This window comes from Procambarus clarkii, chromosome 39 (genome assembly GCF_040958095.1).
Source record: "Procambarus clarkii isolate CNS0578487 chromosome 39, FALCON_Pclarkii_2.0, whole genome shotgun sequence".
In the NCBI taxonomy this organism is placed as follows: Eukaryota; Metazoa; Arthropoda; class Malacostraca; order Decapoda; family Cambaridae; genus Procambarus; species Procambarus clarkii.
Window position 1 is genome coordinate 10,314,770 of NC_091188.1, and position 22,685 is coordinate 10,337,454.

The window sequence follows — 22,685 nt, forward strand, 5'->3', positions numbered from 1 at the left end:
CCATAAGACGCAGCCATCCCATAAGACGCAGCCGTCCCCCCAAGACGCAGCCGTCCCCCCAAGACGCAGCCGTCCCCCCAAGACGCAGCCGTCCCATAAGACGCAGCCGTCCCATAAGACGCAGCCGTCCCCCCAAGACGCATTCATCAACGTTAACGTACTGTGTAATAACAATAAGTTTGTTCTTATATGTAAATTATTTACTATTATACGTCAGCAAAGCACTGTTCGAACGTCAATTAGTTGTGAGTCATGTGTGTAAACATTTATGTATTTACAAAGAGGGGACTTGCCGGGTGCCTTAATGAACATTTGGCCTTTGTTGATGAAGGACAGACTGCCACTTTAGATAACATTGTTTCGTGTTCAACTTTGTAGTAAAGTCTGCAAGCGGCCGTGTAGAGAAACTCGGGCGAGCGATCACTATTTAATGTAGAATTGAAGTCTCCTTGGAGGAAGTCTACACTGGCCAGCGGGTGACATTTGGGCTGGGTGGCGGCTGAGGTCACCTGTTGACCCGCCCCGCAGCCTCACTCCAGGAAATGGGACAAATTGGGGTCAGGCGGGCCTAAATGCCACACACACACACACACACACACACACACACACACACACACACACACACACACACACACACACACACACACACACACACACACACACACACACATCAATCACAACTGTACTGCTGCTCCACGCGGAAAAAAAATTGCAACAGGTAGCCTTGAGTGGGGCGGGCGGCCAGTGTTGCGACACAGTGCTATGTTGAGAGGAGGTGGCTACCACTACCACCACCACCACTACCACCACCACCACATCAACTACCACCACCACATCAACTACCACCATCAATATTCAGTAATTATAGGAGGCATCCATCAGTCTCAGGAGACTATGGAGTTGCACTCTGGTGTCGGCCTGGTCTGGAGTGGCCTCACCAGGGCGCAAAGCCAGGGTAGGTTGACTCGGGGGAGAAGCTGTTACCCAGGCAGCAGGTTCCCCCTCTCTCTACGGCGCTGAAAGCAATATTCCATTAAGTAATAACCATATTCAGTAATGTGGTTACAGTAACCATGGGTTATAAAGTGTCAGCAGTATCACGGCTGCCTCTGCCACAACGGAGGACAAATCCTTCAGTATCATTGAAGAATTGTTGATTACTCACAAACATAGTTGTTTGTGAGTAAACAGTACTGTCTTATTATTTTGATCGTGAAATTAACTTTGTGTGTTTTGAACTGTCATCAAACTGACCTATTAAGTGTTGTAGGGCCAGCTGTCCCTCGGGCTATCTGCCAGAAAGCCCCGGGGGTCAGTACCTCGCCCATCTGCTCAAACCACACATATTTTGTATAATAAAATATATCTGCACATTTGGATAGTCATTTATACACTGTTGTATTAGGAGTTACTCCCGTTGTTCTTAGTTGTCACGTTTGTCATGGCATTATGTGTCAAAACATCGCTTGTTTCCAGAGTTACTCCGACTCTTTTGTTGATGATCTCTACTTCACTCCTTTGTGAGTACTTCCCCTTCCTTCCGTTGGTCAACCTCGTCGTCCTGACGGCATCCTGTTTCCTGTTGACCTTCACGGACTTTCTTTTTTCGCTAACTGTTGGCTATTATTCCTCACTTGCTTGTTTCCTTCCTCCAAGTCTTGCGTCTCGACGAAAGACTTTTAGTAGTGGCTCATTACTGGTACTGAGGAGCGTCTTAGTAGTGGCTCATTACTGGTACTGAGGAGCGTCTTAGTAGTGGCTCATTACTGGTACTGAGGAGCGTCTTAGTAGTGGCTCATTACTGGTACTGAGGAGCGTCTTAGTAGTGGCTCATTACTGGTACTGAGGAGCGTCTTAGTAGTGGCTCATTACTGGTACTGAGGAGCGTCTTCCCAGTAACGGGACTCCCGGGATGACCAATTTAACGCTTTGCTTTCTTCCCCCCGCAGCTAACGAGAAGGACTACATCGCCACCATCCCGGAGGAGGAGAATGTGGTGTGGGCGTGGATGTTGTTCTTCTGCTTCATCGTGCCGGAGCTGGGCACCTGGTTCCGCTCCACGCGCATGTGTGTCTTCAAGGTACCTACCATTGTCTCCTCTGTGGGGCATCTTCCCTTAACCTAGAAAGGCTCGCACATCCTAGTAAACAAATTTTTAAATGATAGACATATTTGGGCAGGTTTCCCGTCACCTAATGCGTCTGTTCACCTAGTAGTAAAATAGGTAGTCAGGAGTTTGTCAGTTCGTGGTGAGGTTGCAGGGGGGGGTCAGTAGTGGGGGGGAGGGAGATCTTGAATTAAAGCCTAACGTATATAAATACACAGGCTGCCTGTCCCCCCTCCCAAATCAAAATAAATATTTGAGTTTATACAGACGAAGAACATTCGGCTCAGCAGGTAACATTTAAATGTGTGTGTGTGTGTTCTCGTGACCAGTCTTGGAAGAAGCCTCCGTTCGGGGACTTCTTCTTCGTGTGGCTGTTCGAGACGTTCCACGCGATGGGCACGAGCCTGCTGGTGTACATGGTGCTGCCGGACCTCGACGTCATCAAGGGCGCCATGCTCACCAACTGCGTCGCCTTCATCCCTGGACTCTTCGGTCAGTCTCCGCACCTCCTCAACCTCGATATTCCTGTATAAACACACACACTCACTTACAAATATACTTAATGTACTTATACTGCTAATAATAATAATAATAATAATAATAACATCCCAGTCTGTTATTAACATTCACGTTCGTCAAATCTCCGCATCCCTTCCCGCCCCGGACAGGTCTTCTCTCCCGGACGAAGAAAGAGTCGCGGGTGGCGCTGAAGGTAATGATGGACGTGGTGGCGCTGGCGTGCCAGGTGACCGGGTTCGTGGTGTGGCCCATCGTCGAGTACGGCAAGGACCCCAACAGCTGGAGGATCTGGTTCATCCCGCCCGCCATCTTCCTCACCTCCTTCGGCTGGTGGGAGAACTACGTCGACAAGCATTCCAAATTCAGTGAGTTGTCGACCCCCCTCTTCCACGCGGTCTTTGTATTCCTCTCCGCCTTCCACACGGTCTTTGTATTCCTCTTTGTTATATATATATATAAAACCCCAGAAAGCCTGTGTAGCGAAGCTCGCTGCCCTCAACTTCCTCCCGTGGTTAAACGCTGTTCTTCCTTCCGCGGCTTCAGGAGTGATCAAGTACTTCGGAGGCATCAAGGAGAGGCTGTGGCGGACGCGCTACTTCAGCTACGTCTTCGTGTCGCTGTGGAAGTGCCTGGTGTTCTTCACCGTGATGATCATCTCCATGAGCACCCGCCTCCAGGACCTCTCCGCCATCTTCGAACTCGGGAAGGCCTTCAGGTAAGATGGTGTTTATAGCATGTATGGGTAATTACCTAAGTGTAGTTACAGGATTAGAGCTACGCTCGTGGTGTCCCGTCTTCCCAGCACTCTTTGTCATATAATGCTTTGGAATTATGATGTGATGAGTGTGTGTATATTGCGTATGGTGAATGACGAATGGTATATATATATATATATATATATATATATATATATATATATATATATATATATATATATATATATATATATATATTGTGTATGGTTTATGATGGGTTGTGTGTTACGTATGATGTGTGTGTGTGTGAATGGTGTGCTGTGTATAGTGTATGGTAAATGCATAAATTCAAGGTGGGTTCATAAATTCTCTCATGGGTTATATTTGAACTTAGATGAGGTGAACTCATCGCTAGATTAGTTTCATTCATACAGTCAAGTATCGAATATATGAAATGATGAATAATGATAAATAAAATATTACTATATAATATACAGGATGAGTAATAATATACACGATGAGTAATATTATACAAGATGAATAATAACAAAGAGCATCATTCAAGAGTACGATGCGCCTCGTTACTGCGCATGGGCGTGGTCACGTGACCACGCCCATGCGCACAACGATGAACTTGTTTATTAATTATTATTATTATTAACATCTTTATTGACAAAATTAATTACAATTTTGCCTAATCTGAGGATTTTGATAGTCTTATTAAATTGAGGTTAATGTTTATTAATTAAGACAAACAAGTACACACTGAGTTTCGGGGTAGCTCAAGACGTCCTCAAAGTGCTAGACACTTTGGGCATTTGTGCCGAGTCTCACGAGGCCTTAAGCTCTCTCAAGTCGTCCTCATAGTGTTCAGAGAAACTTGTAAGACACGATGTAAACACTTGATGTATGACGAGAGTCAAGGCTCTCACCCCGTGTTGTCCTGCGACAGAGTGCACAGCATCAACGTGACGGAGGTGCGAGAGACGCTGCCGGGACACACCGTGCCGGACTTCCCCACCGTCGCCCCGCTCGAGAACACGCTGCCCATCTTGTCCACCTACGGCACCCCCGTCTACGTCTTCCTCATACAGGTCCTCACAGCCTGGCTCTGCTACATCTTTGGTGAGTCAACCAAGCTTTCCCTACGAGAAGATGTTGAAGCTCGAGTATGGGATAGCGAGTCAAGTATGGGATAGTTCAGTCCTATTACATGGCCTCTGTATTTTCTCATAGGTATATAGCGTTTTTTTTTGTAATACTGCATTGCCCAGTGGCTAAGTAGGAATATAATATTCCTACTTAGTCACCGGCAGCTTAATGTGTGACAATTTAGCCAGTGTCTCTGTTGACATAGTAGACTGAGGCCTGGTATGAACTATCGCTAGTAACGTGTTCCATAACCCATAGGCAAGTTCGCGTGCAAGATCTGCATCCAAGGGTTCAGCTTCGCCTTCCCCGTCAACCTCACCATCCCCGTCTCCATCTCGCTCCTCATCACTGCCTGCGGCCTCAGGTTCGACACCGCCTGCTCCTTCGGCGTCATCCCAGAGTACCTCTTCTGGGAGTGCAAGAATGGAGACATCCTCAACGACTTCTTGAACAATGACGTGAGAAGTTGTATATTCTTGTTGGGTACACTGTTTGCTGGATTGCAATATTTATGGGAATGACTTTATATATATTGGCGTTCCCTACTTGTGTTCATTCATGAAAGTAATGTATTTGTTTATGCTAGTTACATAAATCCTTAATAGTAATATTTAAATGTAATTGTATGTTGCAACAGGAGTATGGCTAGAGGCCGAGCCGCGGGTACATTGGTCCTTTGGAACCAACGAAAGGTAATTAATATTATTTTGCTTTGCCAGTATGCGTGGGTGTGGCTCTTCTGGCTGCTGTCACAGACATGGATCACTCTGCACATCTGGACGCCCAAGTGCGAACGTCTCGCCTCCACGGAGAAGCTGTTCGTGACGCCCATGTACAACTCCCTCCTGATCGACCAGTCGCTGGCTCTCAACCGGCGGAGGGACGACTGAAGGCGACGTCAAGACGGAGGACCTCAACCTCAACGCAGACGAACATGAGAACGAGGTGAGCGCCTCTGGCTCCTACTCAATGAACCACGCATAATTGTAATTCATGTATAAGAGACTGACAACATCACTAAGTATACCTTTCCAGTAATGTTTTCCTTTCTAATGACATAGCAATTCCTTTTTATCTTATACTTTAGAAATATGTGTTTCTCTGGCAGATGCTTAGAGATTGGCACAGAATTTTAAGGAAAGAGTACTTGGAAGACTTTTAACAAGCGTACGCTTTCCTGTGTCTCAGTTCTGATATGCGCTAAGAAAATAAAGTAAATGCCAACAATGTTTAAGGAAGATGTTTAAGAAGGGACCACTAGATCCACACGAAAATGAAATAAGAATGTGATAGCGAGGTGACAGAAGACAGTAAAGGTGTCAAGGACTTTGAGAAAGACGAGTTTGAGAGGGTGTCAAAGAATTTCAAGGAGCTAGTAGGAAAAATAATTTTGTGTGGGGGAGATAATAACTTGAGACTTTCGGTGTTATCAATATTTAAACGAGACATTGTGTCTCATACATTTCTAAAGATTTTAAGAGACATTGCAAACTCAAACTGGAGTCTAAGATGTCCCAGACCCGGGTCTAAGATGTCCCAGGCTCTGAGATATTCCAGATCCTGATCTACGATATCTCAACCCCAGATCTACGGTGACTCAGACCCGGGTCTAAGATGTGTCAGACCCGGGTCTAAGATATATCAGACCCGCACCCCACCATGCTCCCATTATAATGATCATGTTATCCGCTAACCAAATGGTTCTTGCCCTCAGGTGTCGCAGTACTACGAGACCATCTCCATCCACACGGACTCCTCCAACAACAACGCCTCCAAGATCAAGTCCTCCGACCACATCACCCGCATCTACGCCACAGCCACCATGTGGCACGAGAACGAGGAGGAGATGATGGAGATGTTGAAGTCCATCCTTCGTATGGACGAAGATCAAGTCCGCTCGCCGCGTGGCGCAGAAGTACCTCAAGATCGTCGATCTCGACTACTACGAGTTCGAGAGTAAGGCATCTTCGCTCTTGGCTGCCGAAGGCTCATATTCTCGCAGCTTTCCCAATAACTATTTTTCTTTAAAGTTCTAATTATCATATACAGTTTTTTTGTTGGGTCAATCTTTGAGTTAGAAGTTCAGCAAGTATGAACACAATTCCAACTGTTTTTTCTAATATATGAAGCTTCTACGTAAGCAGCTTTCGGTCTTTACAAAATGTCTTTTTCATATTTTGAATCCTAAGTTCGACCTACTAAAACTGGTACATATGATTAATTAAATACGTGTGTTTTCAAACACGTAAGAACGAATTTAATAAGAGGAGAGAAGGAGGAGTAGAAGAAGGAGGAGGATAGGGAGGAGGAGAAGGAGGAGTAGAAGAAGGAGGAGGAGAAGTTGGAGAAGAAGAAGAAGCAGGAAGAGGAGGAGGAAAGGAAAGAGAGTGAGAAAGCGGAGAGTGAGTGTGAGCAATGGAAGCGATATATAGCAAGTGACAGGTAGGTGGACTTGTACAGAAGGAGTCCTTTATGAAGCTGTGTGGGACCACTTTAGGCAATTTCTGGAGTGCAATGTTGATGCATGAATAGTCCTCCTGGAGTTGTGTGAAATATAAAACAAACAAAAAAATAACTGCAATGTGTGGTACCGGGTATACACACGAGGGGGAAAAAAATCCAGAAAGTCCATCTGATAATGATAGTCTGTACGGTCGTCTAATATATTAAATAATAACCCTCTTACTTTCACACCCTTACCAAAATATTCCATTTCCAGCCCACGTCTTCTTTGACGACGCCTTCGAGATATCCGACGAGAACGAGGACGAGAACGTGGTGAACCAGTTCGTGAAGCTGCTGGTGGAGCTGATGGACGACGCCGCCACGCACGTCCACCAGACCAACATCCGCATTCGCCCGCCCAAGAAGTTCCCCACCCCGTACGGCGGCCGCCTCGTCTGGACCCTCCCGGGCAAGACCAAGATCGTGGCTCATCTCAAGGACAAGGGAAAGATCAGGCACAAGAAGAGATGGTCTCAGGTGAGGCCTCGCGATACAGACCGCCATGGTCTCCTGTTTTGTATTACAATAACCATGCAAGTATTTGTGCTCCGTAATTGACAGGTATTGTAGTGTAACATGATTAATAGGTATTGTAGTGTAGCATTATTAACATATATTGTATTGTAGCATGATTGAAAGGTATGCACATTTTTACTATATAAAACCATTAAATAATATAACCACACCACACATCAAAAAAGTGAAAGAAACGACGTTTCGGTCCGTCCCGGATCATTATCAAGCCGTGTGATAATGGTCCACGTGGCTTGATAGTGTTTCAGGACGGACCGAAACATCGTCGTTTCTTTCACTTTCTGATGGGTGGTTTGGTCGTCATGTCTTCAGCCAAGATATTGTGACATTATTTGCAATTAAGCAAGAATTTTGCCCCCAAAATTTACAAGGACAACACAATGTGAATATGTGTTATAAGTTCGCCATTAACTGTGTTGACTTGGGTGTTGTGGTTGCAGGTGATGTACATGTACTACCTCCTGGGCTTCAAGCTGATGGATCAGCCCATCTCGGTGGACAGGAAGGAAGTGATCGCCGAGAACACTTTCCTGCTCACTCTTGACGGGGACATCGACTTCACCCCTAGCGCCGTGGCTCTCCTGATCGATCTCATGAAGAAGAATACCAACTTGGGTGCTGCTTGTGGGCGTATTCATCCTGTAGGCGGAGGTGAGAGAACTGGGAGGAAGACTCGGAGAGCATGTTGAACACGGGTGTAAGGGAGAGAGAGAGAGAGAGAGAGAGAGAGAGAGAGAGAGAGAGAGAGAGAGAGAGAGAGAGAGAGAGAGAGAGAGAGAGAGAGAGAGACAGAGAGAGAGACAGAGAGAGATAGAGAGAGAGATAGAGAGAGAGATAGAGAGATAGATAGAGAGATAGAGAGAGATAGATAGATAGAGAAAGAGATAGAGAGAAAGAGAGAGGATGACATACTGGGAACTGGTTGAGACGACCTGTATGAAACCAGGCACTGGGAAGTGAGACCATGTAGGTCATGAGAAGAGCAGTTAAGCAGTACAGCACGGTTTATATGTGGTGGTTAGAGGCATCATTGTATATACAGGGAGAAAAGTAGCAAAATGCCGTACGTAACAAATTGAATATTAAACAGTTTAAAAAGTATTCTCACGTAGTTATGAGGGACTGTCAAGCAGTTGTGACTGTCAGGTAACTGGTGATGGGCCAAGGAAGACCAGCAGTCACAGCTGTTCGTGTCTCACGAGCTACTGCGACCAAATATAATAATTCTCGACTCTTGTTTACACTGTGTTCAGGTGTGATGGTGTGGTACCAGATGTTCGAGTACGCTATTGGCCATTGGCTGCAGAAGGCGACGGAGCACATGATCGGGTGTGTGCTGTGTAGTCCCGGCTGCTTCTCCTTGTTCCGAGGGAAGGCTCTTATGGACGACAACGTTATGGCCAGATACACCACCAAGTCCAGTCAGGCTCGTCACTACGTCCAGTACGATCAGGGCAAGTATCTGCGTCTGCTGGTGTGACTGGTCTAGGGTGACAGGGCAAGTATCTGCGTCTGCTGGTGTGACGGTCTAGGGTGACAGGGCAAGTATCTGCGTCTGCTGGTGTGATGGTCTAGGGCGACAGGGCAAGTATCTGCGTCTGCTGGTGTGATGGTCTAGGGTGACAGGGCAAGTATCTGCGTCTGCTGGTGTGACTGGTCTAGGGTGACAGGGCAAGTATCTGCGTCTGCTGGTGTGATGGTCTAGGGCGACAGGGCAAGTATCTGCGTCTGCTGGTGTGATGGTCTAGGGTGACAGGGCAAGTATCTGCGTCTGCTGGTGTGACTGGTCTAGGGTGCACAGGGCAAGAATCCATATTCATTGTTGTGGAGGTGGTCTGTATTGTAATTGATTACAATACACAAAGTTTGTATTTTCTGTAGTCTGATTCATAATATATTGTTTGTAGATTATGCAATATGATCCTCTGTGTTGTATATAAGATAAAGTAGTCCTTCATCTTTCATTACGTATATAATGTAGTGATACCAAAAATTTGTTGCCTATACAAATGATACAATGATGCCAAGAGCCCATGATTGATGAAGATTAAACCACCCAAGAGGTGGCATGGACATGAATAGCCCGTAACAGAGCCCATATCTATGTTTGGTATATATATACCTGCAACGTTGTGTCTGGCGTTTGAATCCTCCTCCTCTCCTCTCCCGGGAGAGGATGATGATGATGATGATGATGAGAGGTGAGAGGTGACCTGGGTAGAGACGAAGTATATCAGAGGGGCAGGGAGAGGCACAGTGCCAGGGCGTGACCCAGCTGCAGAGTAACTTATTGTGACTTTGTCTACACATCGCTGCAGGAGAGGATCGATGGCTGTGTACACTACTGCTGCAGCGAGGATATCGTGTAGAGTACAGCGCTGCCTCCGACGCCTACACCCACGCCCCGGAGGGCTTCTCAGAGTTCTATAACCAGCGCCGACGATGGGTGCCTTCCACCATGGCCAATATTATGGATCTGCTGCAGGACTACAAGAAAACCATCGAAGTCAACGACAACATCTCCTTGCCTTACATTTCTTACCAGGTATGACAAAGTCTGAAACTGTCTTGACTCTCAACTGTTATATTACATAGTTACATGTATTTGAGCATTGTGACGTAGGGTTACAGCAGTGTTATTCCTTGCAGACTATGTTGATGGCTGGTACCATCCTGGGCCCGGCCACTATCTTCCTTATGTTGGTGGGTGCCTTCGTGGCGGCCTTCAGAATCGGCAACTGGGTGTCCTTCCAATATAATATCATCCCGATCTTCCTGTTCATGGTGGCTTGCTTCCTACTCAAGTCTAGCATCCAGGTAATGTACAGCTGTGTATCCTTGACAGCTCCTCCTGGAGCTGACTCTGAGGTAGTCTTGGAATAATATGGAATGTACGACGGTCAATTATATATATATATTTTTTTACAAGGTTTCCTCATATTTATTGTTGCATTAAAAGTCTTATTTCATTAATGTCTAGAATGGAAGGGACATTACACGTGGTTGTGGCTGTTTATTTGCGTCTGTGTTAATGTTATTTTTCAACTTGTGTCTTATATGTTATATATGTTCCGTGATTTAAAATGTGACTCCTTGTATAACCATGTCCCTTGTCTTGCGTGTGCGTGTGTGTGTGTGTGTTTGTCGCTGTTGTGGTGTTCGTGTGTGGCCAACGTCCGAACACCATTTGGGCGCGACAACAGCTGATTGTGGCCCAGATCCTGTCGGCGAGCTACGCCTTGATCATGATGGCTGTCATCGTGGGAACCACCCTCCAGCTCGGGGAGGACGGTGTCGGCTCCCCCTCCGCCATTTTCCTCATCGCTCTCTCGGGCTCCTTCTTCATCGCCGCCTGCATGCACCCGCAGGAGTTTAAGTGCATTATCCCCGGTTTGTTGTACCTGTTGTCCATCCCGTCCATGTACCTGCTCCTCATCATCTACTCCCTCATCAACCTCAACAACGTCTCCTGGGGCACGCGCGAGATTGCCACCAAGAAAACCAAAAAGGTTTGTACAGTTGACTTGATGCGGGAGCGTCCAGGTGCATGATGACCGTAGCGGGTGAGCGTAGTACACACGGGGGATATTGGTGGTCGGGTTGTGTACACGGGGGAAATGTACAGGTAAAAGTGCACAGGTAGAGAGGTAAGAGTACATGTGCAAGCATTAAGCATGTCTAGTGGTTATTGCACCAATGAAAAACATACATTGCATTTATCTTCATTGTCGTTTAATGCATAGGTCCCTCTAACTTTAACCCTCTTTGGTCTTCAAAGTTAACTAACTTATTACAGAAATGGGGTGCCAGATACATACACGTATACATACATAAACATTAATTATTATTTTACAATTCGAAAATTGTGTTCTCTAATGTTTTTTACTTTAGCAATTGCAGCCCATTTAAACTGAAAATTGGTTCGTTTAGATCAGTTTATGTTATTGGCGGTTTGTTTAGTTTGCCCGTTGTGTGCGTTGTTCGTGTCTGTATGTGCGTTGTTCGTGTCTGTATGTGCGTTGCTCGTGTCTGTATGTGCGTTGCTCGTGTCTGTATGTGCGTTGTTCGTGTCTGTATGTGCGTTGCTCGTGTCTGTATGTGCGTTGCTCGTGTCTGTATGTGCGTTGCTCGTGTCTGTATGTGCGTTGCTCGTGTCTGTATGTGCGTTGCTCGTGTCTGTATATGCGTTGTTCGTGTCTGTATGTGCGTTGCTCGTGTCTGTATGTGCGTTGCTCGTGTCTGTATGTGCGTTACTCGTGTCTGTATGTGCGTTGCTTCGTGTCTGTATGTCCGTTGTTGTTCTTCATGCGTGCGCTTTTCATTACAGAAGTCCCGAGTTTACTTTTAAAATTTGTAGAGAAGGTTGTGATTTACGTTCTGAGTATACCTTATGAGCGGTGTAGTGATCCGTATACATACTCTCCAGTACACCACTCGTCTACCTATCTATGGTAACAGCTTTTATCTCAACCTCCAGCATCCCTCTCATCTCCTTATCTCTATACCACTAGGCATCATTCCCTTGCTATTAAAACAATATTGCACCACAATCACCAGTCACTGGCGGTTAATACATTGCTAATATCATTAGTCACTTGCTAGTAATACCTTATTGCACCACCAAGTCACCAGTCGCATGGTATTAATGCAACAACTAACCCCGTGCTACTTAAGGCACTACGGGCTCACCATAGCCCATGTTACTTGGAACTTTTTGTTCCAGGTAGCGAATCTTTAACAACATTCTGATTACCCACCTGTTCACTTCGGTTTTCTTTTCCGTCATTAATATATCACTTAACCCCTATCACTAACGCACACACACACGCCCTGGCGGGGTCTCTGCCGGGTCCTACAGATCACCATAGCGTACGTGCTGACGGCGGTGTATGCGCTGGTCATGGTCGTGGTGCTGGTCGGCATGATCCTCAACTTCGCGGAGGAAGGCTGGAACACCCCGACCGCCATATTCTTCCTGGCGACGGCCGGCTCCTTCATAATAACGGGCATACTTCACCCCAACGAGTTCATCTGCCTGCCCTGCGGCCTGGTGTACTACATGGTCGTGCCCTCCATGTACCTCCTCCTCCAGATCTACTCCTGTTTCAACCTCAACAACGTCTCTTGGGGCACCCGCGAAGTGGCCACGAAGATGAAGAAGAAGACCAGAGAGGTACACAGCGGTCTCCTCGGCGGGGGTCTTTGAATGTGTAGAGTTGTGACCAGTGGGAGGTGTGTGTGTGTAGTGTTGTTGTGACCAGTGGGAGGTGTGTGTGTGTAGTGTTGTTGTGACCAGTGGGAGGTGTGTGTGTGTAGTGTTGTTGTGACCAGTGGGAGGTGTGTGTGTAGTGTTGCTGTGTACAGTGGGAGGTGTGTGTGTGTAGTGTTGCTGTGTACAGTGGGAGGTGTGTGTATGTAGTGTTGTTGTGACCAGCGGGAGGTGTGCATGTAGTGTTGTTGTGACCAGTGGGAGGTGTGTGTAGTGTTGCTGTGACCAGTGGGAGGTGTGTGTAGTGTTGTTGTGACCAGTGGGAGGTGTGTGTAGTGTTGTTGTGACCAGTGGGAGGTGTGTGTATTGTTGCTGTGACCAGTGGGAGGTGTGTGTAGTGTTGTTGTGACCAGTGGGAGGTGTGTGTAGTGTTGTTGTGACCAGTGGGAGGTGTGTGTAGTGTTGCTGTGACCAGTGGGAGGTGTGTGTAGTGTTGTTGTGACCAGTGGGAGGTGTGTGTAGTGTTGTTGTGACCAGTGGGAGGTGTGTGTAGTGTTGCTGTGACCAGTGGGAGGTGTGTGTAGTGTTGCTGTGACCAGTGGGAGGTGTGTGTAGTGTTGCTGTGACCAGCAGTGGACCATTGGAGGTGTGTGTAGTGTGGTTGACCAGTGGGCAGTGTGTGTAGTGTTGCTTGTGACAGTGGAGGGTGTGTGTAGTGTTGTTGTGACCAGTGGGAGGTGTGTGTAGTGTTGCTGTGACCATGGGAGGTGTGTGTAGTGTTGTTGTGACCAGTGGGAGGTGTGTGTGTGTTGCTGTGACCAGTGGGGAGGTGTGTGTAGTGTTGTTGTGACCAGTGGAGGTGTTGTGTAGTGTTGCTGTGACCAGTGGGATGTGTGTGTAGTGTTGCTGTGACCAGTGGGAGGTGTGTGTAGTGTTGTTGTGACCAGTGGGAGGTGTGTGTAGTGTTGCTGTGACCAGTGGGAGGTGTGTGTGTGTGTGCGTGTAGTGTTGCTGTGACCAGTGGGAGGTGTGTGTGTGTAGTGTTGCTGTGACCAGTGGGAGGTGTGTGTGTGTAGTGTTGCTGTGACCAGTGGGAGGTGCGTGTAGTGTTGCTGGGAGGAGGTGTGTGTGTGTATGTGCTGCTGTGACCAGTGGGAGGAAGACGGAGAGAAATATTAAGTTGTGTGGTTCATGGATCAAAACAAATCATTTGTAGGCGGGCTTTCGTGACAGCCTTGAGACCTCGCCCGGCCCACCACAACCTCACGATGCTGGCCATTCAGACCGCTTGGTTAGTGGTGGGGTTGGTGCATTTATATTTTATAAACTACAGTTTAATATGCAGGCGAGGAGTCACAATAACGTGGCTGAAGTAGTTTGACCAGACCACACACTAGAAGGTGAAGGGACGACGACTTTTCGGTTTGTCCTGGACCATTCTCAAGTCGATTGAGAATGGTCCAGGACGGACCGAAACGTCGTCGTCCCTTCACCTTCTAGTGTGTGGTCTAGCCAAAAATACAGTTTAATATTCTCTTTTTAAATACCAAATCTGAACTTCATAAAATACAATAATTGTATATCAGTTTTAGCGGTATAATACAACACAGAACATGATCAACAAATTTGTATTTTGGGTGTTATTAGATAATGTTGTACTGTATTGATATCTTATGCTGTAGCTTACTGAAGTGATTAAGATGGCACTGAAATGGGGGAAAATGTTGGGAATGTTAGATAGATACACTCAAGTTCGAACACCTTTCTAAGTGCTTTATACAGTAGAGCTTTGTTCATCTTGCACCTTTGCAAAGTGCATGTGCATGATTGACTTAGAGCTTAGAGTTTGCCTGACGAAGCTGACCTTGGTGATGGTGTTTCCAACACTTAAACTAACATCTCCCTCGCATGCCTATTATCTCACACTAACCATGTTAATACCATCATGGCACACCCCCAGGAGTGCGCATGTGTTGCAAGTGTTGCTGTACACCGTGTTCTCGGTATTGTATCAGTATATGACAAGTGTTGCGTTCTTATATATTTGCAATATATATGTACAATACTACTATGTACAGGTGTATTTTTTTCAATCTGTGAACTTAATCATGATAATAATATTAGAGATATAGTGTTTGGGGAAACAATTTACAAATTTCATAATTGAAGAACAAAATGCACGGGTTTCAAAACTTATAAGTTCTTACTGTAATGGTCTCGGACGTTGACTTCACTAGGAACTAGAAGCAGAGCGAAAAGCCGCAGAGGAAGCCAAGAAGATGAAGAAGAAGGAAGGCTTCCTTTCCTTCCTGACCAGAGATCAGGTGACCGACGACGAAGGCTCGATCGAGTTCTCCTTGGCAGGCCTCTTCAAGATCATCTGCTGCGTCCACCCGAGGTCCACCAACGAGCACGACCAGCTCGCCAGCATCGCCAATTCACTCGAAATTCTCAAGAAGCGTTTCGAAACAATTGAATCGTAAGTCCACTTGTGTTCTTTCTTAATGTTTTCTCGAGACTCAATAACACGTAAATAAATTAGATTTTAAAGAAATATTTCTAAATTGATCTCAAGTTCGTTTCACCCAATATTCTCTCTCTCAGAAGTTAAGTCTTGACCAACGCTGAAGCTTGGGCTCGAAATGTTCATGAACCTCTCATATAGTATTCGATTCCCAGAATCGAATTCCTTATTTGTTATGCCTAATCTGTGCCTGTGGTTCGTGGCCAAGTTCTGCGAGTCCTACCTCCTGTACCAAGCACCATGACTCGATTGATTGATTGAGGATGATTAAGCCACCCAAGAGGTGGCACGGGCATGAATAGCCCGTAAACCATAACTCGCGTAGCCTTCTTGGGTATGCCGGAACCCTTGTGCTTCTGTGGCCGTGTGTGGCTCCCATGTCCCCCACTCTGGCATGTAGGGCGTCCACGTCTCCGTCCTCGCCACAGTCACCCGCCACACTGTTGGTGTCAGAGCTTGTTGCCTGATTCTGCTCTCTCCTTCCCTCTCTCACTCCTCGTTTGTTCCGTTATCAAGTGTTTTTTCTCTCCATTTCATCCCTTTATTCCATATCTCCCTTGTTTTTCTACGAACATTGCTTCCTTTGTCTCTCTTCTCGTACTCACCCTTCCCCTTATGCGCGAATTTTGTTCTCGCCCTTTCCTTCCTTCTGCCTTTCCTCATCCTCCTCGTCTCTTCCCTCCCGAAACCTTACCTTTCCCTCCTATAGTAATCCAAAGCCTGCCTCCGGTCTACCATCCTGTATCTCTCCAAATGAATCAGTGCATTTCTCCTGCTGTCCGCTCCATGAGCTAATCCCAGCCTTGTTCCAACAGTCACATGGGCATCGTGCCCAGCACCCGCCGGAGGTCCACCATGCAGCCTCGCACCTCCATCAGGGGCGACGGGGTCTCCTCCATCAACGAGAACCCCCTCGACGATTACACCGACAGCGAGAGTGAGAAGTCTGGTAAGTTCCCCCTTCACCATATTGCCGTTCTCTTTGTTTTCTCTCGTGCTTTTCTCTCGTTTTCTGTATGTGCTTGATTACGGTCCAGGACGGACCGAAACGTCCTCGTCTCCTCTGATGTGTGGATTTGGCTATCATTCTGAGTAACATTAGATCACTTCTTCTTATCCATTCTATTTATTTACAGCTTTAAGGCTGTAAATAATTGGGTTCTGACACCTCTTTGACTCAATTGTCTCTAGTTACTGGTCTGTGTCTCCTCAATTCTACTGTTCTTAATTTACAGATTCTGTAAGCGTTGACTTCTTCATCGGTGGCAGCATCATGGCGGTCAGTCGTCTCGGACGTCTTTATAGCAATAATTCTTAAGGGCTCGAGTCTTTAACATCACGGCGATAATCACACTTTATGATAACTGAATTTCAACATGATAACTACAGTCACATTTCACTAAAATGATTATAATCAATGATAACCACACACTATTAGGAACCACATTATGCTATAACAATATACTAGAGTACCCACTCCACGCCGTGATAACACCAATCCACAAGGATAACCATCTCTCGGATAATACAGCCGCATGCCTACATAAGGTTATCCTTCCAAGCATCGCGCAGTTCCAGCCAGCGTAACAGAACGAACGTTGCTTCCCTCGTAGCCCTGAAAGAAGGGTGTTCACAGTTCCTCATTCTTCTCGCCAGGGCCGAAGGAGGAGCGGGACGATCTAGTCAACCCTTACTGGATGGAGGACAAGGCCCTCAAGCGAGGAGAGGTCGACTACATGCCTGGGGCTGAAGTTCAGTTCTTCAAGGATCTTATTGAGAAATACCTCCATCCTCTAATCAAGAATCCTACTGAACAGGTATAGTAACTCTTTGAGGATATATATATATATATATATATATATATATATATATATATATATATATATATATATATATATATATATATATATATATATATATATATATGGGAAATAACATAGCCTCATTTGACCTTGATAATCACTTTTTTGTTGAGCTCGAGTACTTAAAGGCAACAGTGCATATATATATTGGTTCTCTTTATATGTGCCATATTTATTGAAGCAATGCATGCTTATAATCTTGCACAGTTTGTATAAGTAAACATTTTGCCTTTACTTGAATAATTCATATTTCTGTACTGATAATTATATTGTAACTTTAATGACTTGATAATACTGATAAACATCTCAAGTAAGCAATACCTCATAAACAATATCTCAAACTATGAGTTATCCATAGCAATTGTAGAAAGGCTAGACGCTAAGTCTTAATTCAAGTGGGCTCAAAGATGTAGCATCATCTGGGATGTCCGTAAGTATAATGTTCGTGTTCATTACGACTTTTTTTTTCCTATGGCTGAGGCTTCCAGAACTGTTTTTTTTTTACTTTTCTATCTTGAAGTGTGGGGAAGAGGTGTTGTGTATCTGTACCCCTCGCTCACCGCTACTTTAGCTAGTTCCTCTCTTCATTAACCAAAGGTGTACTGGAAAATTAAGTATATGTATATACATATATTTATATAATCTTACAGAAGGTATTGATACCATATCTGTGGCAGAGTTTCGCGTTTAGATACAGTGCAGCATTAGTTAATTCAGTACTTCTGAATAACTCCTTGAAAATTGTAATACTTGAGTGGCAGAATCCGCTTTGTTATTTTGCAATCTTATAATGGAAAAAGAAGAACATTTGCATTGGTAATTCCATTTGCATGTTGGCCTCACATTTGCATGAACTAGAGCTTGGTAAGCTGTTGTAGCGGCTAGCTAAGCGTACCACAACAGTGTCACATCTAATACCAAGTCAAACAGGACCATTGAATTAGCTTCCAGAAGGAAGGAAACATGGATGCATAACAGCAGCCTATTCTGGAAAACTGTTTAAAAGAAACGAACTATATCATCACCTCGCAACAAGAAATCCTACGAATTAGCTCTTATCGGAAATTTATCGATTAACTGGTTCGCGGTACTGAGACTCAAATGTCGAATTCTCATTTCCTCAACGTGTCCTCTGGCTGTGTCTGTCCAACCCGCTCTCGCACAAGACAGCACATATAGGACTTATTGCTTATAGTCACTATTTCCCATATAAATAAGTATATATGTGACATATTCCACGCCATATTTGTTTCAAGGCACTAACTGTTCATGCAGTGCGAGCCTCCCCCGTGATGCATTCCTCAATGTCTACATGCTATGTATCCAAAAAGTGGGATTTTCTCGCATTTAAATTAATACTGATGTATAGTGTAATTGCGCGTATAATTATGATCATCATAAATCCGTTGATGCAATGTTGCGCCTTCCTTAATCTTGGTGATAGTAATGTGAACTACCCTGAAACATTGAGCTAAAAAAAGTGGCGTGGCAAAGTTCCCGTAACAATCATGTTGGCCTATAAGACTTTAAAGTTCGACTTGAAGATCATTTTGTTTGTATTAAACTAAGGCAAGATTCATACTTATTTAATAGTCCTGCCAGATTTTTTTTCCATAAATTCGAGTTATTCTGATATGCCGCATTTTCAGGGTTTATACAAAAATATTCACGCAGGTTTGGTGTAAAGTCTTTTGAAATTTCCGACTGAGGCCGTGGGGGTGCATGGTCCCCAAGATAATAGAAGCATGCTCTTCCAGTATACATCACTTAGTATACGATCTTTGTTCTCCGAGTATGCGGTCTTTGTTCTCTTAGTGTACGTTCTCTTATTCACTTGGTATACTATTTCTGTTCTCCAAGTACATAGATTGTATGTTTTCTTAGTATATGGTCTATGTTCTCTCAGTATACGGTATTTTCTATCTTTTTCTTACTAATGGGAATGGAAAGTATTTTAACTACGAATGAGAGCGCTGTATACTTAAATTAGACAGCAGACTATCGTAAACGTTTGATTATAAGATTAAATCTTGAATCTGCGATTATCGTCGGAATAATCATTCTAGCAGAAGATATATACTTATTAATTATATATTTCATAATTCCGAGTATAAGTTTATCGAAACACATTCCGAAACAAATCTTTAATGTGACACAAATACGTTTTCCTCGGAGCTAAAAAAAAGTTTTGAGAATTTATTAATTATATTCGACCTACCTCAAAGGCCTTTCACTACTCTCCAATTATTTTCAGCTGCAATTGTTCATATTCCGTTACGTCGTTACACACTCCACGTGTGTAAACAAAGACCACAGGTGTCAACAAAGACTACGTGTGTCAACAAAGGCTACGTGTGTCAACAAAGACCACGTGTGTCAACAAAGACCACGTGTGTCAACAAAATCCACGTGTGTAAACAAAGATCACGTGTGTCAACAAAGATCACGTGTGTAAACAAAGGCTACGTGTGTCAACAAAGACCACGTGTGTCAACAAAGACCACGTGTGTCAACAAAGACCACGTGTGTCAACAAAGACCACGTGTGTCAACAAAGACCACGTGTGTCAACAAAGACCACGTGTGTCAACAAAGACCACGTGTGTCAACAAAATCCACGTGTGTAAACAAAGATCACGTGTGTCAACAAAGATCACGTGTGTAAACAAAGACCACGTGTGTCAACAAAGTCCACGTGTGTACCTGACCGTGTACATTTCAGACATGTGTAGTACACTATGGCGGTGTATAGGTGAAGGGCTTTAGGCCTATCAATCGCTGGAGGGTGAAGCCACCAAAATAGTTCACTAACCAACCAGGAATTATAATTTAGTCCTGGATATAGTCCAGGACTAGAGTTACTTTAGTGTATGCACACCTAGAAGGGGGAGATACGCTTCTTGGTTTGGTATGACTTGAGGCCTATCAAACTCCGGAAGTTTGTTAAGACCACTACACCTCTCAGATAGACTTCCATAGAGCAAGGATACCAAACGGGTGAGCGGGAAGTGCTTGTAGAAGAATAACTTTACATCATAATTAGTTTAGTAGGAACAACGCCAGTGATTTTTAGTATGTTGTTGTTAAAGATTCGCTACCCGGAACAAAAAGTTCCAAGTAACACGGGCTATGGTGAGCCCGTAGATAGTTATAGAATTTTAATAAAAAGTAGATCGTTAACATACTCTTCCACTGCTGACCTGATGTGACAGTGTGCCCAGTATTACGATCTTACTGAACAGCAAAAAAAAAAAAAAAAATACGTTCTTATTTTCGCTACGCAATTAGAAAAAGTGAAATAGACTATATAAAACATGCATATATTATCAGGAATAAATGGTATACTTATTATGCTCGTTGGCTTGAAATTATTTTAATTTAGAATGTTAAAATATTATTTAAGTATTAACAGAAGCCATGGCATGAACAAAACTTTTTGGAGCATGTCAGAAACTATTGGGTTTCTTGTATAGAATATATAAAGCTTATATAGATGAAAGCTTATTAGTGTAGATAGATGGACGATATGAAAATAGAAAAGGAACTATTCAATATCATTCTGTACATAGAGACTTTTGGGTAATTATATTGTACAAATTATAGGTTTCATTATTATTATTCACCTTCCGAAGGTCAGTTTTATACAAGTGGTCAGCTTCACGGCGCTGGTTCAAATACATGCTTTTCCTATTATCTTCATAACCAATTCAAAGCAGCACCACTCTTAATAAAACTGATCTTCTAAGATGGACTTTATTAATGCAAGTCTCTCTCCAAGGTTACGGGTATGCACGCACTAACCTCACCCTCCGTTCCCCTTCTCTTCCCCCCCTCTAGAAAAAAATGGAGGGTGACTTAAAGGAACTTCGCAATATAGCAGTCTTCTCCTTCACTATGATGAATGCTATCTTTGTTCTTATTGTCTTCCTGCTCCAACTGAACAAAGATGTTATCCATATCGACTGGCCTCTAGGCGTCAAGACCAACATTACCTTCATCGAGGCGACGAGTGAGGTAGGTGGGCCTGAGCCTAACACACGTTGAAAAGCCGTCCTTGGTAACTTGTCTGTGATGTGTGTGGCGTCCGTGTCTCCCCAACAGAAACAAGCCGAGATCGAGCTAGAGGAGCTGAGAAACAAATCTTTTTTCGGTTTCTTCATGCTGAACGCCCTCTTTGTCCTCATCGTGTTCCTACTCCAGCTCAACAAAGACGAACTACATATCGACTGGCCACTCGGCATCAAAGAAAACATCACTATTATTCCAGAAACTCAGGAGGTAACCGGGATCCTGCCTCTGCTGCTGTTACTTGTGGTGCCCCAGGACTTGCAGGCCCTACCCTCACCAGTCCTCTCTTCAGCTCCTCTTAATATGGGAGACTCTTGGGGCAACACGGGAGGTTACTCCTTCACAACTGCATGTGGCCTTCAGCTGCTGACCCACTACAACAGCTAGGTTGACCCCCGCATGACATACTCCTGACCTAGCATGCTAGCACTGATTCAGCATGATACCTACCTGACTGAAATGACCTCATGGTTTTCTGTTATCACCCAAAAATTAGAAACCGATTATCCTGTGTGTTCATTTAATAATTGGTATTCAGACTAAAGTAAGACATAATGTAACCATCCAAAAAAAGAATTGTGTATCCAATGCTATTCAGTGGTTCAGTATATAACATTGCCACGGTTTAACCCTGGAACAAGCTGGCCAGCTCTGAAATTGCACGTGGAATAAACTTAAAATTTAAAATGATATTAATCTTTTAAAATATAAATTTGCTTTACCTTTATTTGAAATTCCAGTTTTTAAACAACTTTGAACCTTTTGACTACTAACACAGTGAAACTTCAGTTTTACTCCATAGGTTGCTAATTGTTTTTATAAATTGCTAAAAGGCGTATCACTTTAAAATTATTATAACAAAGTAAAGGTATTTTGCATTCCTTTGTCAATAATATGCAAAATGCTTAAACAAATGAATAATTTTTGAAGCATACCTGTAATAGCTCAAAATTGAATGTTATCTTGTAATTATTATATCTTCATATCAAACTTTAACAGTTTGATAACTCTCCTTACCTTTATGTTCGTCTGGCGGCTCTTGGGTTAGGTTATCAACTCCATATGACTTTAACTTTACCTGATAGATTACTTCTAGTTATATTCCTTAGGTAAAGACTGCCTCTGTTACTACCTCGTTTTCCTTCTTATCTTGAGGTTATCTTGAGATGATTTCGGGGCTTTTTAGTGTTCCCGCGGCCCGGTCCTCAACCAGGCCTCCACCCCCAGGAAGCAGCCCGTGACAGCTGACTAACACCCGGGTACCTAGTACCTAACATCCTGGCTACCTGCGCTTGGTACAAATGCAGTAACTGTATGTACTTTGCGGCTGATAGTATACCCTACTCACGACCGTCTGCGTCGATGACAATTGGCAATTAGTTATGATTCTTGCCTCCTTGAACTAATCCCACCTGCCGACTGATCCCTACCTGATGAATGATTTCGGGACTGTAATTTATGACTAAAATGTCTGCCTAAGTAGCATCCCTTATCAGTGATCTCTTTCATCA

The 22,685-nt window shown here is 44.4% G+C and overlaps 1 protein-coding gene across 1 annotated transcript in view; it reads left to right on the forward strand.

The window, feature by feature from the left end:
• Nucleotides 1-22,685, forward strand: part of LOC123760298 (hyaluronan synthase-like protein kkv) — a 100,764-nt gene that overhangs the window by 66,547 nt on the left and 11,532 nt on the right. Inside the window, 20 exon segments of the mRNA XM_045745858.2 lie at nt 1,950-2,080; nt 2,437-2,599; nt 2,776-2,991; nt 3,170-3,341; nt 4,274-4,446; nt 4,732-4,931; nt 5,193-5,360; nt 5,362-5,418; nt 6,188-6,364; nt 6,366-6,429; nt 7,193-7,455; nt 7,953-8,163; nt 8,766-8,966; nt 9,831-10,057; nt 10,162-10,329; nt 12,371-12,685; nt 14,959-15,200; nt 16,061-16,194; nt 16,902-17,062; nt 20,944-21,120. Of these exon segments, the coding sequence (XP_045601814.1) occupies nt 1,950-2,080; nt 2,437-2,599; nt 2,776-2,991; nt 3,170-3,341; nt 4,274-4,446; nt 4,732-4,931; nt 5,193-5,360; nt 5,362-5,418; nt 6,188-6,364; nt 6,366-6,429; nt 7,193-7,455; nt 7,953-8,163; nt 8,766-8,966; nt 9,831-10,057; nt 10,162-10,329; nt 12,371-12,685; nt 14,959-15,200; nt 16,061-16,194; nt 16,902-17,062; nt 20,944-21,120 (3,620 nt within the window).